Source organism: Amblyomma maculatum, chromosome 11 (genome assembly GCF_055883805.1).
Source record: "Amblyomma maculatum isolate TAMU_Amacu chromosome 11, ASM5588380v1, whole genome shotgun sequence".
In the NCBI taxonomy this organism is placed as follows: domain Eukaryota; kingdom Metazoa; phylum Arthropoda; class Arachnida; order Ixodida; family Ixodidae; genus Amblyomma; species Amblyomma maculatum.
This window is the reverse complement of record NC_139354.1, coordinates 8,982,151-8,998,927: the sequence shown is the minus strand read 5'-3', so window position 1 is coordinate 8,998,927 and position 16,777 is coordinate 8,982,151. Positions and strand designations below refer to the sequence as shown.

The 16,777-nt window shown below is 44.3% G+C and overlaps 1 protein-coding gene across 2 annotated transcripts; it reads left to right on the top strand.

Annotated features, from left to right (window-relative positions):
• The first annotated feature begins 11 nt into the window (after nucleotides 1-11).
• On the top strand, nucleotides 12-16,759 carry LOC146172803 (diphthine--ammonia ligase). 2 transcript variants are annotated; one of them, XM_084583990.1, is made up of 8 exons: nucleotides 12-313; nucleotides 404-495; nucleotides 1,432-1,616; nucleotides 3,030-3,103; nucleotides 10,799-10,917; nucleotides 14,039-14,103; nucleotides 14,348-14,439; nucleotides 14,537-16,759. In XM_084583990.1, the coding sequence occupies exons 1-8, from the start codon at nucleotides 291-293 to the stop codon at nucleotides 14,658-14,660; spliced, it is 774 nt and encodes a 257-aa protein (XP_084440116.1). In that variant the 5' UTR covers nucleotides 12-290; the 3' UTR covers nucleotides 14,661-16,759. The 2 variants fall into 2 exon arrangements, with proteins under 2 accessions (XP_084440116.1, XP_084440115.1); XM_084583989.1 differs by having other exon boundaries at nucleotides 12-495.
• Nucleotides 16,760-16,777: the final 18 nt, after the last annotated feature.

The following is a 16,777-nucleotide window of genomic DNA, read 5'->3' as shown; positions in this document are numbered from 1 at the left end:
ACGCACGCACACCATGACGCACACTAACTCTATGACACACACACGCTCGCACGCATATGCGCACGCAGTATCAACAGAACACGCGTGTGTTAGTTTCGTTAGCCGGTTAAGCAGATGGTTTCCCTTTTGCGGTTGTGACCTTGCCTGTCCGTACACGTTCGCAATTTCTAGCTAACATTTAACACCGTAACTGTACGGTGAGCGTATCAAGTTTGTCTGTCCGCTGCGTTAGCTGCTGAGGCGCTGGTTCAAAACGTCTTCAGCTTTGAAAAGCATCAGTGACATTCGCCATGAGAGTGTTGGCGTTGGTTAGGTAATTTGCAGCATTATTAACCGTCCTGTTTCATAATATGTCAAGACGAATTCATACCAGGCTAATAACGCTGTTGCGTTTTCATCCTAGTGGCGGCAAAGACAGCTGCTTCAACATGTTGAAATGTGTAGAGCATGGTCACGACATCGTGGCCTTGGCTCATTTGAAACCGAAAGACAAAGGTGAGTACAGCTGATCTCAGGATCTCATAATCTTCGCCAGCTTTTATTGCTGATTGCGGTCCATTATAAACGCTAAGGTCTTTGCCTTTGTCACGTAGTAAAGAAAAGTCCTACTTTTAAATAATAGAGGCCAAAGAATGTGTCACTGTCTCGAGCTTTTTGAATAATAAATACTGTAGATGTGTTGGCCTGCAACGCCTATAAACTGTCGGACGTGACCGTACTAGCGTTAAAAAAGAAAAAAAAAAAAAACGGGATGGTGCAGTAGTAAGACACCCGACTACTGTGCCGGAGTTCCCGGCTTCGAACCCGACCATGGCGGCTGCGTTTCTATAGGAGCGAAACGAAGTGGCGTCCGTGTGCTGTGCGATGTCAGCGCACGTTAAAGATCCCCAGGTGGCCGAAATTATTCCGTAGCCCTCCACTACGGCTCCCCTTTATCTCTTTCCACCTTCACTCCCACCTTCATCCCTTCCCTTATGACGCGGTTCAGGTGTCCACAGAGCAAGTGTGACAGATACTGCGCCTTTCCCTTCCTGTGAACCAATTATTATTATAGAAAACGGCGGTTGCTATTACGCAAACTTAGCGTATTTGCTGTTACTAATTTAGAGTATATAGTGCATGTGGAGGCATTGTGGATTATATAGAAATTATATAGGATAGCAAAAGTTATTGGAGTGTGATTGAAGTAAAGAGTTGCACTATTGTATGACCAGATGACACCGAAGGAAAAAAAAATGAGCAGAATAAGTGATAATCCATGCAACGCTATCACCAGGAATCTTGGTCCTAAAGTCATAATGAATGTAGCAGTAATGAATACAAGAGTATGTGTAATGGCAAACATTACACATACACATTACACATAGTACTGCTGGTTACGGCATCCAAAAGCTATAGACTTTGCTGTTTTCTGTGTACGGCACCTTGCAGACGAGCTCGACAGTTACATGTACCAATCTGTTGGCCACGAAATTGTTGGCCACTATGCGGAAGCCATCGGGTTGCCATTATTCCAGGGTGAGATTGTCGGAAAGCCATGCAACCAAGGAAGCACGTATGAGGTTACAGAAGGGGATGAAGTTGAAGATCTTTTCAAGTTAATGTGCAGAGCTAAAGTAAGTTGAAAGTGGATTGAAGCCCTTTATGTTTTAATACTTGTCTTTCCCTTATATCTAGGAGCTTGCAGGGGGGATACACTCCTTGCACGCATTAGTCACAGCTTGTATGTGTATTGATAATACAGTCGATGTCACCCTTGTGTAGAGCGCTCAAGCAAGACATATCGGGCTACAAAAGCCGAAAATAGACTCCAGCTCCAGACTTCTGGGCTAGGTGCTAGTGTCTACCTTGGCTGCGGCTATCTGTGGCACCACTTTCACTCGAGTGTTGCTGCAAGAACCACCAACTGCGGCGATATCTGGCCGTATTTACAGGGACATGTGTCTCCTGAGTGCTCTACACAAGGGTGATGTCGACTGTACTTACTAGATGTGTGTAACGGCCTGTAATGTGCATTCAAGTGGGCACAGAGGATCAGCCACACTAGCTCCTTAGTTCTTTACTCTCCTCATTCACTGATAACTTTGGTGATTACAACAGAACAATCTGCAGTCATGTAGTACCTGTGTGCAGCCATCATAAAATGCGTGTAGAATGCATCTTTGGCAAGGAAGGCTAGTCTCTTGGTAAGTGGAGAGCATTGCTTGTGACTTGATAGTGCTCAGTGTGGTTATTCTTGTGAGCCTTCATGAGAATTGAAGATCGTATAATCTAGGGATAGCTAAGAAATGGAATACAAGGGCTGCCATTGCTGGCTGTTTTGAAATCAAGCTCTGACGATGATTTCAAGTGCTTTTTTTTTTTCATTTGCTAACCAAGGCTAGACCGCATGGCCGTCCACTTCGAGCCAGTAGTCACAGGGCCCATAATTTTGTCGACGCTTTCATCAACATTGCTAGTTTGTTAGTGGCAGAAAAATTTGGAACCGAGAATTGTCAAGCACTGGATTTGTTCTTCACTGCCGAGAAAATGCCAATTCCAGCATAGCCACAAAAAAGCCAAGGAATTAAATTTTATACTGGTTACAAAAATTTTATGGAGTTTTTTTCTGTGTCCCTTTAATTAACATATTCATCATTCTGCATGCAAAAGTAAAGGACTGTAAAGTAAGCCCTTGACTGGCATATAGATAAAAATTTTCGAACTCCTCACAGTGAACACTCTATGCTGTAGCTCAAATTTCCCTGTTTCAGCCCAAAAATTGTTATTTTGAGCCCTTTTTTTTCGTGCAGCAGCTTGAAAACTCTGCTTATTTGGTAGAAGTTTGTTAACGTTTTCTGAAAGTGAAAATTTCAAGTATTTAGGTGAGATTTCAATCATCAATTTCGCTAAAAAAGAGAAAATTCCCTAAATGAAACATTACTGTGTCCACTCAGGTCTTATAAATGTGTCTGAAATGATTGCTCATGACATATTGCTTTTTTGTTCTTGCCCTTTCCCTTTTCCTTATTGATTGTCTGTTTCACTAGGAGGCGGTAAATTACGAGGCTGTGTCTGTTGGTGCCATTTATTCGGACTACCAGCGTGTGCGTGTCCTTAATGTGTAAGCTCCCTATGTTATTACCATTATTTAATGCTCTGAGTAACTGTAACTGTTTTTTCCTGGCTAATCATCTTGTGTTGATGTGCTGCTATTCAGGTGCACGTGGGAAAACCTTTCCCTGCTCTCACATTCTTTAAGCTTTGACTGCAGAGTCACAAAAGTTAGGTGAGAACTATCATGTCCCCCATGCAGGTTTTGGGCATTTTCCATGACAACTTTTCCCTTTTCTTTAACATGCTTGTCTTAAGTTTGCAGCATGGTAGTCTCTACTCGTTTACGTACATAATGAATGAAATGTAATGAAACTTATTGTAGCATTTGTCAGGGTATAAATTTTTGCTAATATTGTCACGCTAATGACGACGATGAGGGATGGTGATGGTGAGGCAGAAGAAGAAGACGAAGCGTTGGTGCCTGGGGCTAGTAGGCTTCACCTTATCCCACTGCCATATCACTGTAAATAAACACCCCTTTGCTATTTCATCGTAACAACTTGGTGGAAGGTGCTCCGTTCGATCCCCAAGTACGGCGCAGCAAGAACCACTGGAGTTTCGACGTAGTCGCCGCCTTGCTGGACTGCCACCGCTTCCAAACATCATGGACCAGAGCGATTCTAACCGCGCCGGCCGCGACGCTGCAAGCCAGGCTGGTGACAGGCCTGCCCCCTCCAGCTCTATTCCCTGCCAGCCTTACCGGGAACCACGACCTTTTGCAGGAGAGGAAGGTGAGGACGTTGAGAAGTGGCTACTTCATTATGAACGAGTTAGTCGGTACAACCGGTGGGACCCTATCACCATGCTCACAAATGTCGTCTTCTTTCTAACTCACACGGCGATGACATGGTTCGAGAATAACGAGGACAATTTGACAACTTGGGAACGGTTTGCCACCGAGATCAAACAGCGTTTTGGTGACTCTGTACCGAGCAAAAAACGGGCTGAGCAGACCCTTGCCCAAAGAGCTCAGTTGCCGGATGAAACTTGTACCACTTATACAGAAGAGATCCTCCGATTGTGCAGATGTGTCAATTCCAACATGCCCGAAGAAGATAGAGTCGGCCACATTTTGAAGGGTATCGCGGCTGACGTATACAACTTTTTAATCGCCAAAGACAGCCTTGAAACCGTCTCCGATGTCATTAAACACATCCGCGCTTTTCAAGCTCTGAGAACGCGTCGTATTGTGCCAAAATTTGGGCGGCTGGCCAACGTGCCTACCGTGGCCAGCCTTGATGACCACGCCCAACTAGATCTTCCGTCGACGATCCGGCAAATCGTGCGGGAAGAACTCCTGCGGCTCAACCCACTTCCCCTGCACGAATCTGCTGAGGTCTCTGTCCAGAGGGTATCTAGACGGCCGGCTCCACCACCACAAGCGATTACCGTTCAGCCTTTCCCACAAGCTCCTGAAGTTGCAGCTTCCATTGACTATCCTCCTATGCATTTCGCCAACCGGAATGCGTCGGTGCCTGACGCCCCAAGGTATGACGTCGCCTCAAGTGCCCATAGATCTTCCATTCGATCTACCAGGATTCCTGAGCAGTATGAGCATTCAGACAGACCTACGACGCACCCAGCTGTTCCCTGCTCTTATTCGCAACAGCATTTTCTACCTTCTCCGCCGATATGCTACCGCTGCGGCGTCGAAGGTCACATCGCCAGATACTGCCGCAGTAGGTTCCCACCTCGCTATAACCGTCCGGCGCTTCCAACAGTACCCAACAATCGGCAATACAATCCCGTTTTTCAACAATCAAATACTCAGCGTGGGTATTACCGCAACATCCATAACCAGAATATCCGCGACCACTCCCCTGCATCTGATAGAAGTGTTACTCCACCACCCGCCTTCCGTGCGCGTCGTTCTCCATCACCACGACGGCGCCCCATGTCGCCTCAGCATCATCAGCAGGAAAACTAACCAGCGCGACCAATGGGGGTGAGGCCGCTGGAAATGTGCTGTGTGCCAACATCCCTCCAACTATAATGCTCAAAAACAAAATTCGTGTGTTTATTGATGGTGTGTATACATTAGCTTTGGTGGATACGGGTGCGACTGTGTCTGTGATGAGTAATCAGTTTAGGCGCTTGTTGGGACGCAAAGTGATGTTTGAATATGACCGTGCTTCAACGTTTTGTGGTGTGAGTGGAGAGGCGTTGCGGCCACTGGGTGTGTGTAGTGCGCAAGTGTCTGTGGGTGGTGCAATTTTTCAAGCCGAATTCGTAGTCTTACCCCACTCTACGCATGACATCATTTTAGGAATGGACTTCTTGAAGTTTTGTGGCGCTACCGTGGACTGCCGCAGTCAAGAGGTTCATTTTGATGGCTCGCATCTGCCGACACTTTTTGAAAGTGGCCGTGATGAAGAAACAGTTTTTAGTATTACCGAAGACACAGTAGTTCCACCCTTGTCTGCCATGTTCGTCCCCGTGTCCGTTCCACTTCTTGAGAAGGTTTCATTCCAGGCCATGGTGCACCCAGTTCACTCAGCATGCCTGAAGAAAAATGTAATTATCCCTCACTGTATGATATCCGTGCATCATGGTAATGCCTCGTTATGGACCATCAACCCATCGTCCGAGCCCGCAGTTTTACCAACGGGATTGAAGCTTGCCTCTTGTGGACCCGATGCGCCCCACGTCGTTGCTTTGGTCACAGATGCTACGAGTGCCATCGTACCTTTGCCTGCTGATGAAACTTCAATCTCCCGCATGATCAGCGCCGATCTCAGCTCACCTCAACGCCGTACTCTTGTGGATATTCTTCTACCTTTTTCGCCTATGTTTGACTTTTCTGAAACAGATGGACCAACCTCTCGCCCTGCACATCGGACCCATCATAGCATCGACACTGGTTCGGCTCGTCCCATTCGTCAAAAGCCATATCGCGTGTCCCCATCTGAGCGCAAAGTCATTCATGAGCAAGTGGAGGACATGCTACAGAAAAAGGTGATACAGGAGTCATCTAGCCCCTGGGCTGCCCCTGTTATTCTTGTACGCAAGAAAGACGGTTCGTGGCGATTCTGCGTCGATTATCGGCGTTTAAATTCTGTTACGAAAAAGGACGTCTATCCTCTTCCTCGCATAGACGATCCCCTCGACTGCCTCTCTGGTGCGTCCTATTTTTCTTGTCTTGATCTCAGATCTGGCTACTGGCAAATTCCAATGGACCCTGCAGATAAGAAAAAAACAGCCTTCGTAACGCCAGATGGCCTTTATGAGTTTAATGTTATGCCATTCGGGCTGTGTAATGCGCCAGCTACATTCGAACGCTTTATGGACACAGTTTTGCGCGGCTTAAAATGGGACATTTGTCTTTGCTATCTGGACGATGTCGTGATATTTGGGAAATCCTTCCAAGAACACAATGACCGTCTAGTACGTGTCTTGAATTGCCTGCACAACGCCGCCCTAATTCTGAACTCCAAAAAGTGCCGCTTTGGAGAGCGCCAAGCGCTGGTGCTAGGACACCTTGTCAATGGTGATGGTGTAATGCCGGATCCCCAGAAAACTGCCGCTGTTGAGTCTTTTAAACCCCCGCAGACAGTGAAGGAGTTGCGCAGTTTTCTAGGGTTGTGCTCGTATTTTAGACGCTTTATACATCGCTTTGCTGACGTTGCTTACCCATTGACGTGCCTTCTCCACAAAAACTCTACTTTTAACTGGACACCAGACTGCGACGCGTCATTCCGTCAACTGAAGTTTCTTTTAATATCGAAACCCATCTTACGTCACTTCGATCCTACTGCAATGACAGAAGTACACACGGACGCTAGTGGAATCGGTCTTGGTGCAGTCCTTGTCCAACGGCACAATGAACGAGAGCATGTTATCGCGTACGCAAGTCGTACCCTGAGCAAGCCGGAGCGAAACTACACAGTCACCGAACAGGAATGCCTAGCTGTAGTTTTCGCTGTGCAGCGTTTCCGTTCATATTTGTACGGACGTTCGTTTACTATCGTAACTGACCATCATTCACTCTGTTGGTTGCGGAACCTTCGAGACCCATGTGGTCGCCTCGTACGCTGGGCCCTCCGGTTACAGGAATATGACTTTGCCGTGGTTTACAAAAGCGGGAGGCGTCATGCAGACGCAGATTGTCTTTCTAGGATGCCAATGGCCACGACTGGACCTGAAAGCGACGATTTCGACAATTATATATCGACCCTCGAGCCAGCGTTCCCCGACACGAATGTTTTCAAAACGGAACAGCAAAATGATACCAGTCTGCAGCCTCTCTTTGCCCAAGCCAACGTACCTACAAGCCGTTTTTGTGTGCATGATGGCCTCCTATGGAAAAAGAGTTATTCGCCTGTCGGCCAGCGATACCTACTCGTAGTTCCCAAGACGTTGTGCACGGACGTATTGCGTGTTATGCATGATAATCCAACTTCTGGGCATTTGGGATCGGTTAGAACACTCCACCGTGCTCAAGAAAGATTTTACTGGCCCAGAATGCGCTCGGCGGTTGAACAATACGTTGCCAGTTGCAAGCAATGTCAACGCCACAAACGTCCAACTGCAACTCCGTCTGGCTTGCTGCACCCTGTGAAGACCCCGACAGCACCGTTTGATCAAGTAGGCATTGACCTCGTAGGTCCGTTTCCGAAGTCCGTGGATGGAAATCGCTGGATTGTAATCTGCGTGGACTATCTCACACGTTACTGTGAAACCGCCGCTCTTCCATCTGCTACGGCGCATCAGGTGTCGCTTTTCTTGCTGCACTCAGTCATCTTACGACACGGGCCGCCACGAATTGTCATCACTGACCGGGGCCGACAATTCACTGCTGATGTTGTTGAAGAGCTCATGCGTTTATGCGCCGTAACTTTCCGACACTCGACGCCATACCATCCCCAGACAAATGGCTTGACTGAGCGCGTCAACAGAACGCTTATCAACATGCTAGCCATGTATGTGGACGCAGGGCATAAGAACTGGGACACCATACTGCCCTTCATCACGTATGCGTTTAATACCGCCACGCATGAGACGACTGGATACAGTCCATTTTTTCTGCTTTACGCCAGACCGCCACGCTACTCTCTGGATACTATCCTGCCCTTCACAAGCCGTGAAGACCCCTGCCTGGCTGAGACCCTCTGTCTCGCCGAAGAAGCTCGGAGAATCGCCCGATTACGGTCTGGTGCTTCACAAGAACGTTCCAAAGTGCGATACGATTCCAGTCACCGGCGGGTCACGTACTCTGTAGGTGATTTAGTCTGGCTATGGCGTCCAATTCGGCGCCATGGCCTACATCAAAAACTCTTGGCCCATTATGACGGCCCATATGTGGTTATCAAACGCCTTAGTGATTTAACTTATGGGATAGCCCGCCTGACAGCATCGGGTCGCCGGTCTGCCAAAACCGAACTGTGTCATGTTGCCCGCTTGAAGCCGTGTCAGCCTCGCACGACTCACGAACACGCCCAGAGGGCTTCGTCTGAGTAGGGGGGAAATGTCACGCTAATGACGACGATGAGGGATGGTGATGGTGAGGCAGAAGAAGAAGACGAAGCGTTGGTGCCTGGGGCTAGTAGGCTTCACCTTATCCCACTGCCATATCACTGTAAATAAACACCCCTTTGCTATTTCATCGTAACAATATATTACCTTGTGTAATAACTAATAAAGAAACTTACTAATTTTCTTACTTACTTACTAAACTTACTAAACTTACCAGCCCTTATAACCAGCCCTTATACATAGCATACATAGCATTCATTGATTACGAAAAAGCATTTGACTCAGTTGAAACCTCGGCGGTGATGCAGGCATTGCGAAATCAGGGGGTAGACGAGCCGTACGTGAAAGTGCTGGAAGATATATATAGTGGCTGCACAGCAACCATAGTTCTGCATAATGAAAGTACCAAAATTCTCATAAAGAAAGGTGTTAGGCAAGGAAACATAATCTCCCCAGTACTATTCACAGCTTGTTTAGAGGAAGTATTCAGAGTCTTGGAATGGGAGCAGTTAGGGATAAGGGTAGATGGAAAATACCTCAGTAATCTGCGATTTGCTGATGACATTGCCTTGCTAAGCAAGTCGGGGGATGAACTGCAAATAATGATTGATGACCTAGACAGAAAAAGTAGAAAGGTAGGCTTGAAAATCAATATGCAGAAGACTAAGGTAATGTTCAACAGCCTCGGGAAGGAACAGCAGTTTACATTAGGTAGCGAAATACTGGAAGTAGTAGGCGAATATGTCTACTTAGGACAGGTAGTAGCCGCAGATCCGGACCATGAAAAGGAAATAACAAGAAGAATAAGATTGGGATGGAGCGCATTTGGCAAGCACTCGCAGATTATGACTACCAGCTTACCGGTATCGCTCAAGAGGAAAGTATACAACAGTTGCATCTTGCCTGTACTCACCTATGGGGCTGAAACGTGGAGGCTAACCAAGAGAGTTCTACTTAAGTTGAGGACAACCCAGAGGTCTATGGAACGAAAAATGGTAGGGGTAACATTAAGAGATAGAAAGCGTGCAGAGTGGGTCAGAGAAATAACTCAAGTTACCGACATTCTAGTTGAAATTAAGAAGAAGAAATGGACATGGGCAGGACATGTAGTGTGAAGAGAGGATAACCGATCGTCGCTGAGGGTAACAAACTGGATTCCAAGGGAAGGAAAGCGTAGCAGGGGGCGGCAGAAAGTTAGGTGGGCGGATGAGATTAAGAAGTTCGCAGGGGTCAAGTGGATGCAGCTAGCACAGAACCGGGTTAAGTGGAGAAATATGGGAGAGGCCTTCGCCCTGCAGTGGGTATAATCAGGCTGATGATGATGACTAGTTTTCTACAACTGTCTTAGAAACAAAAAATAAATAAAGAGAACTCGCAAAGCGAGTAAACATATGGTATTGCACGTCCCTGCATGATTACTTTTTTGGGCATACATCAACTCATATTCCTCTTTTCTTCACCTTTTTAATCAGCTTTAACTCTCCATAATGGGTAAAGAGAAAAATAATGGTCGCCTGCTATTTTGTATATATCAGAAAACTGCAGCTTTTCTTCTTGTTTTGGCCAGAAGCTCTTTAAATATCGCTTTGCATTCTTTTTTACATGCGAAAAAAACTTAATTTTCAGTGACTAAAAAAGAAAAAGAAAACATCAGCTTTAATATCAGTGCAAATTCCCAATATGTTTATGAGGTCACAGTAGTTAACATTGTTCCTTAAAAATTGCTGCATGTCATTGCTGATCACTCCTTTTCATGCAGATTATTGTGTTGCTGCATTACTCCTTTTTATTCTTATTTTTGCTGCTTCTTTTTATGTGGGGTCTGTGGCTGTGAACGCATCATCATGCTGCACAAGATCGTTCACATGTCATCTGGCATCAGGGCACTCTTCTCATTTGTGCCCTCAAGCGCACGTACAACCTGACGGAACCACCCATTAAGCACTGTTCCTTTCAAACCTTGTATAGATAGCTTTAAATTTTCTTTTTTTCCACTAACTATTGAAATTTGAAATCGATTGGATGGCCCACTTCGCTCATTGCCAATTAAGAAGTTCGTTGTTCAGTTGTCTAACATTTTTAACTGTTGATCTGTTTTGAATACTTCTATGTTATCTATTTCTATGTTACTGATGTTGTTTCTACTACCTATTGTATTTACCCACTCCTTCTATGTCTCCCCTCCGAGACAGCAGTATTTGTAAATAAAAGTGCCAATTCGCCATTTCAGGTGTGACCGTCTGAATGTCACGATGCTTGCTTACCTGTGGCACCGCGACCAGGTTCAACTTCTGAGGGAGATGGTGGACAGTGGCATTCATGCCATCCTTATAAAAGTTGCCGCCTTGGGTGGGTCGAGCCTTCTCAAACCACAGCTGCTTGGATCGAATGCACAGACCCCGCTATGCACGCGGTCTTGGTGGCTGTGCTCAAACATATCTGCTTGTTTTGTCAATGAGGCTGGATGTTTGCTCAGTAACACACAACGTTCAAAAGTCCAGTACCATCTCCTGTTGGACAAAGAACTCCAGCTTTTCTACCTCTTGGAGCTTCTGCATTTATGCTCCGACTCCATGAGTCGTTGGCTTGACACTACTGGTTACAATTTCTTTTTTTTTAGTGATAGCCTTGCTCAACGCAAAAGCAGAGTTTCATGTTGTACTGGGCATTTGACATTCAGTCAACCTCAAGGTCAAACCATCAAAGTTAAACCACAGTGACATCTGTGTTGACCCATTGCCATGACATGTGACTTTGACCTTGACCTTTGACCTTTAAGTGCCAGAGCCACCGCCAGGTCGTAGTTGTCAAACGATAGGGTCGTGCACTGATTAGTAGATGAGTTGTGTGGCATAATGATACTGCATGCTGTCACAAAGTTGGTAGGAGCTGCCAACTAGGGTGCTCGGGCTGTTCATTTTAGATAGGAGGATAGGTTAGGAATCAACATTCCAGGACTCTGGCATGCAGAGTTAGGCATGTTACTCCCAAGCCATGCCGGCATGTTAAGTAGGGCATTGTACCTATGTTGGGTGGTTACTTAGAGTTGGTAGCTTGATAATGTGGTAGTTGGGGACTGTATGCTAGCGCCACAAGATCACAGGAATAGTTTGTGTAGAGAGACTGCCTCACTAGTCATGGATCAGGAGTCAAGCATGTTGGATCATAAAGCTCGCAGTGCTGCTAAACTTCAGTGTCCTTAACTAATACCAGAATCAGATCAACCAGCAGATATAGCTCATTGAGAAAATATTGGTGAAGCAACAATAGCAAAAGCAAGCTAATAGAGACTGCAAAACTCTAGAACAATGAGACACATGATGTGCAATTGACTGGAATTGAACCGATGAATGCGCGTGGAGCACACTGCAGATGCCTTTGCTCAAGCTTGCACCCAGGTATCTGATGTTGCCAATGAATAGAAAACCTAGAGCATAACTACAAAGAGCTATCGCTCGACCTTCCATTCAGTCAAGTTGAACCACTGGTAACTTATTTTGCTGCTGCATACGCAAAACTTTCCTTGTGCTACAATGGACTTTCGTTATTTCAAATTCAGTTGTTTGAAACTTACATTCATCATTTCACATTCAGATGCTTAACACCCTCCCCTCTGCTGGGTTTTAAAGTTTCATGACTGGTGTAAGGAGGTGTTTTGTTCGCTTCTTTTTTCTTTACTTTTATCAATCAATCAGCTTCACTTTTATGGTATAATCAGTTGCGATTTTCGTTCTTTTTATTAGTGCTGTTTCATGCTGCTTTTGTTGTGCGCTGTCTTTTCTTTCCTTTTGTAGATGCATTTCTGTGTTACAGACCTGCAAGCTTTTGGTGTAGTTAGTAGTACTAAAGACCACTGGTTATTGGTAACTGTTGGTGTATTCATTAAGCAACACATGATTTCATGACCTAATTTTGCGGTTTTCAGAGGTGTTTGAAGAACAGAACAAGGTTCTATATCTAAATTGTGCTACTGTCAAAGTTACTTCATAAACAGCTCTTAGATCGATGACCTAGTTATATTAATATTTGGGGTATGATATGTTCGAAAGTGCAGTACTCTGGCTTAAAATTGTGGCACTGAAATTCTTACCTCTAGGGACAGCGTGATGACTGAAATTTCCGGCAATTGCATATTTTAAGGAGAGTGTTCCGCTTTTGCTGGAGCAGTTATCGAGAATTTACCTCTTAGTGCGAGCTCAGTTCAATGCTAAATGCATAGCCTCACCTGCCATTCAGTTAAATTTTGTTGTTGCTTCAGTGACTTCCAAGTGTTTCATTTACTCTTGTAGCCTCTGCTAAGGACACCTATAAACCAGGCTGCATTTTTGAGGAATGTTTCTTAGCCGTCCATTAAGTTTCTTTTTTTTTCGCTCTCTTAGCAAAACCGGCTTTCGGTTTGCAACCTCTTCAGCTGTTGCCTATTATTTGCAATATAAAGAAATACTCTTCTTGAATAGTGTACCCGCACCCCAAGAAGACCAATCACTTACTTTTCCTGTGTAAAATGCCAAGGATTAGTTTTCTGACAAGCGTATGCACAGTTTCTTACCAAGTGCTATGATGGTTGCAAATTGTAACATCAACCCTCACCGCAATGGCTCAGTGGTTAGGGCACTGAGACTCAGGTTTAATTGAGCCCATGGAGGCCGCATTTTGATGAAGGCAAAATGAAAGGTGGCCATGTACTGTGCGTTGTCAATGCAGATTAAAGAATGCCAGGTGGTCAAAATTATTTAAAGCCCTCTGCTACACTGTTCCTCATAGCATGAGTCACTTTGCGGTGTTAAACCCCACACACAATAAGCCATGTAACATCAAAAGGCTATGATTTGTTGAATAAACCCCCAACGACCTTGAGAGCCTTTTTGAAGGTACAAAGGACGCTAGAAATTCAGAAAAATTTTTTTTTTCACTTGGCAAGATTCGTCGGCAAGAAAATGGCGGAGTATATGTTATTAAGCTCACCGTTTAAAAAAGCAATATTTTATGCATTTGTCAAATAGCTTAAAGAAGTAACGTGTTTGTGATATAAAGGATACTAGGTTCACCTGAAACAAAGATGTCAGTACCCTATGTAGCATATGCTCATAAAGATATTGAGATTGCTAGGTGGACAGTTGTGCACTCAGTGCGTTAAAAGCACAAATTCAGATTACTGTTTTGTAAAGTTTTATCCAACATTTGTAATGTTGCACTTGAATACCAGTTTTAAGTAATTTTCAATTTTATGGATGCTATAGCATCTTAATGTATGAAATTTTTCAGGTGAGCTCTACTGAAAGCCCTTTGATGCACTGCTTGCTGCAGATGACCTGCACGCAAAGCTTTTTTTTTAGATGAAGCTTTAGCTTTTAGCAATGTGCTTGGCGTTCTTTCTTCAGCTGTTTCCGGTCATGCATGACTGACTTTCGAAGGCAATAAATTTTGTTGGCTGCCTAAAGTAAACAATATTTCACTTTGTGCAATCTAGGTTTGGAGCCTCACAAACATTTGGGCAAAACCTTGGCTGAAATCTACGACCATATGGTTTTAATGGTAAGTCCACCCATTATTTGGCTGGGTCAGGATAGTGCCATGATTCATAAAAAGCGAAAAGAAAAAAAAAAGTAATTTTTTTTTGTGGACTTTTTTTTACAACCACTGCACAGGACTTTATTTTTAACAGTATCCTCAAGTTTTCTTCTCAAAGGAGGAAAACTGTTGCTTGCTGACATGATGATGCTCCTTTTGTGTCTGTGGTGCCAAATATTTTGTGTCTTTGTTTATCACTTCTTGCCAGGAAAAGAAGTACGGTCTGAACGTCTGTGGAGAAGGTGGTGAATACGAGACTGCCACTCTCGACTGCCCACTCTTCTGCAAGCGGATTGTCATGTACGTTTGAATATTCACATCTGCCCTTAACACTGTTCCCCTACCATAGTTCATATTGTTCAGTACAGTCAACATTTCTGCCCTGTTTCTTTTTCAGAGATGAAAGTGAGGTTGTGATTCATTCCAATGATGCATTTGCACCTGTCGGATATTTGAAGATAAAGAGATTACATCTTGAAGACAAGCCAGGCTGTGTAGAAGGAAAAATTGCAGCAACCTGAAGTGTTGTTGCGAGTTGCAGAGAGTAATGACAAATAGTTACCAATGACATGTTTTCCATCATCCATTGCTGAGAGGGGATGGATGCCGAATGAATCAATGGCCATTACAGATAGACAAACTTGTTTGCACCAAGCCTGTGCACACTTTTTTGTGCCTGTGATAAACCGTTGTAGTTACCGCCAAGAATGATCCTGTTGACGGTGACATGGGAATGATAATTAAAAAAAGAATATTTTTCATAGTACAATCTTCTGCCTTATCTTTTTAATTCAGTGAAAGGTTCTTTAGGGTGAGGTTTTTAGTGTCAAAAAGGTAAGCAAGTCTTCTGCCTTGCTACATGTATATATAGTTCCCATATTGTGGTCTGAATGAAAGGCCTCTTATATTAAGTCACAGAAAAGCATTTTGAAAGACATGTCTTCAAATAAATGTGGCCTACCTACCTTTAAGGTATATATACATCTTCTAATGTGTGGTCTGTAAAAATTCATCACTCAAAAGCAGACCTTGGCAGGTATTGTTGGCATCAGTTCTGTGTCTGAGGTCTCAACTCTAAAATATAGCTCTAGTTGGAACATGTATCAACTAGACCTAAGCAAAGTGTTTTTATCAAGATACTTGTCTTTAAAATTGTCAACGTCTATTATAAATGCTCAATAGAATGTATGATTGGGTGTATGCACCTTAGTGACCTTGATACTGTAAATAGCTTCGAGAAAGGAAATAATGACGGCTCTTTTTTTCATAATGGGTAGGTGTAGTGTTAAAGTGCTTTAAGCCCGAAGTTTTACAGCGTTTTGACAGTGGTGTAAAACTACCCGTTATTAATGTGTCACAGTGACTTTGCAATAGCATAAGATAAGCTGCTACAATGTAGAGTTCTTTGACAAATACACTTATTTTGGCCAATATGGGAAAAAGCCTAGGTGGTAGGCCAAGGCACTGCCATTGGCTGGAGGTGCGCTTATCATTTTAACACTCTATTGAATACTATGAGACTAAAAAATATTACTACCTGTTTCATTATAGAGAATAGATGCATGAAATGGTTATGATCATGGAACCATGGCGTCATCATTGGGAATGGCACGGAAGCCGCTGTTCCATGCAGCACCCTTTTTACCTCAGAGTGGCCTTCTTTTAAAGGCCTCCGACAATCGGTGGATGATAATGAAGTGTACGGTGCCATGTATCCACCATTATTTGTTAACAATGTTATTAGAAATTTTGACATTAAAATTCAACGTACCTTAAATGCACACATTAAGTGCTCGTTCAACGAACAAAGAAGAAATCCGCCTCGAAAAAAAAAGAAAAAGCAGCAGCTTTGCGTGCAGATAACCTGCCACGCACAGTGTCTCAAAAGGATTCACTACAGCTCACCTGAAAAATTTCGTACATTAAGATGTTATAGCATAAATAAAAGGGTAAATTACTCAAAGTTGTATTGAAATGCAACATAACAGATGTCTGATAAAACTTTGCAAAGTACTAATCTGACTGGTTTGGTTTGGTTTATAGGGTTTAACGTCCCAAAGCGACTCAGGTTACGAGACGCTGTAGCGGAGGGCTTTGGAAATTTAGACCACTTGGGGTTTTTAACGGGCGCACAGCACACGGGCGCCTTGCTTTTCGCCTCTATAGAAAAGTGGTCGCGACGGCTGGGATTCGACACCGCATCCTTGGGCACAGAAATCAAGCGCCCTAAACACTGCACCACCACGGCGGGGCAGATTTAAACTCTAAATTATGGCATGCCTGATTGTTGAAAGTGGTTTTATCAGACGAGAAATTCCATTAATCATTTACAAGGAAAACATATACTTCGACATTCTGTGCTTCAAACAAATTTGTGCTCCATAATATAGTGCACAAAGCAAGATGGAACATATCGAGGTGGCAAATGTTAGGACAAGTGAGATAAGGTTACAAAGACCTGAATAACGTGCATCAGTGCCAAGCTGCTTCACCAAGTTCTTAGTGCAATAACATTAGCTCTTGGGCCAGTTGGTGCTGCAGATGCGCATGCGTCGGATGTGTGTTTTTTGCGCAACAATGTTTCTTCAATAAACCACAGTTGATAGCCCAGCGTCTATCAGTGTCTACCTCGTTCTTG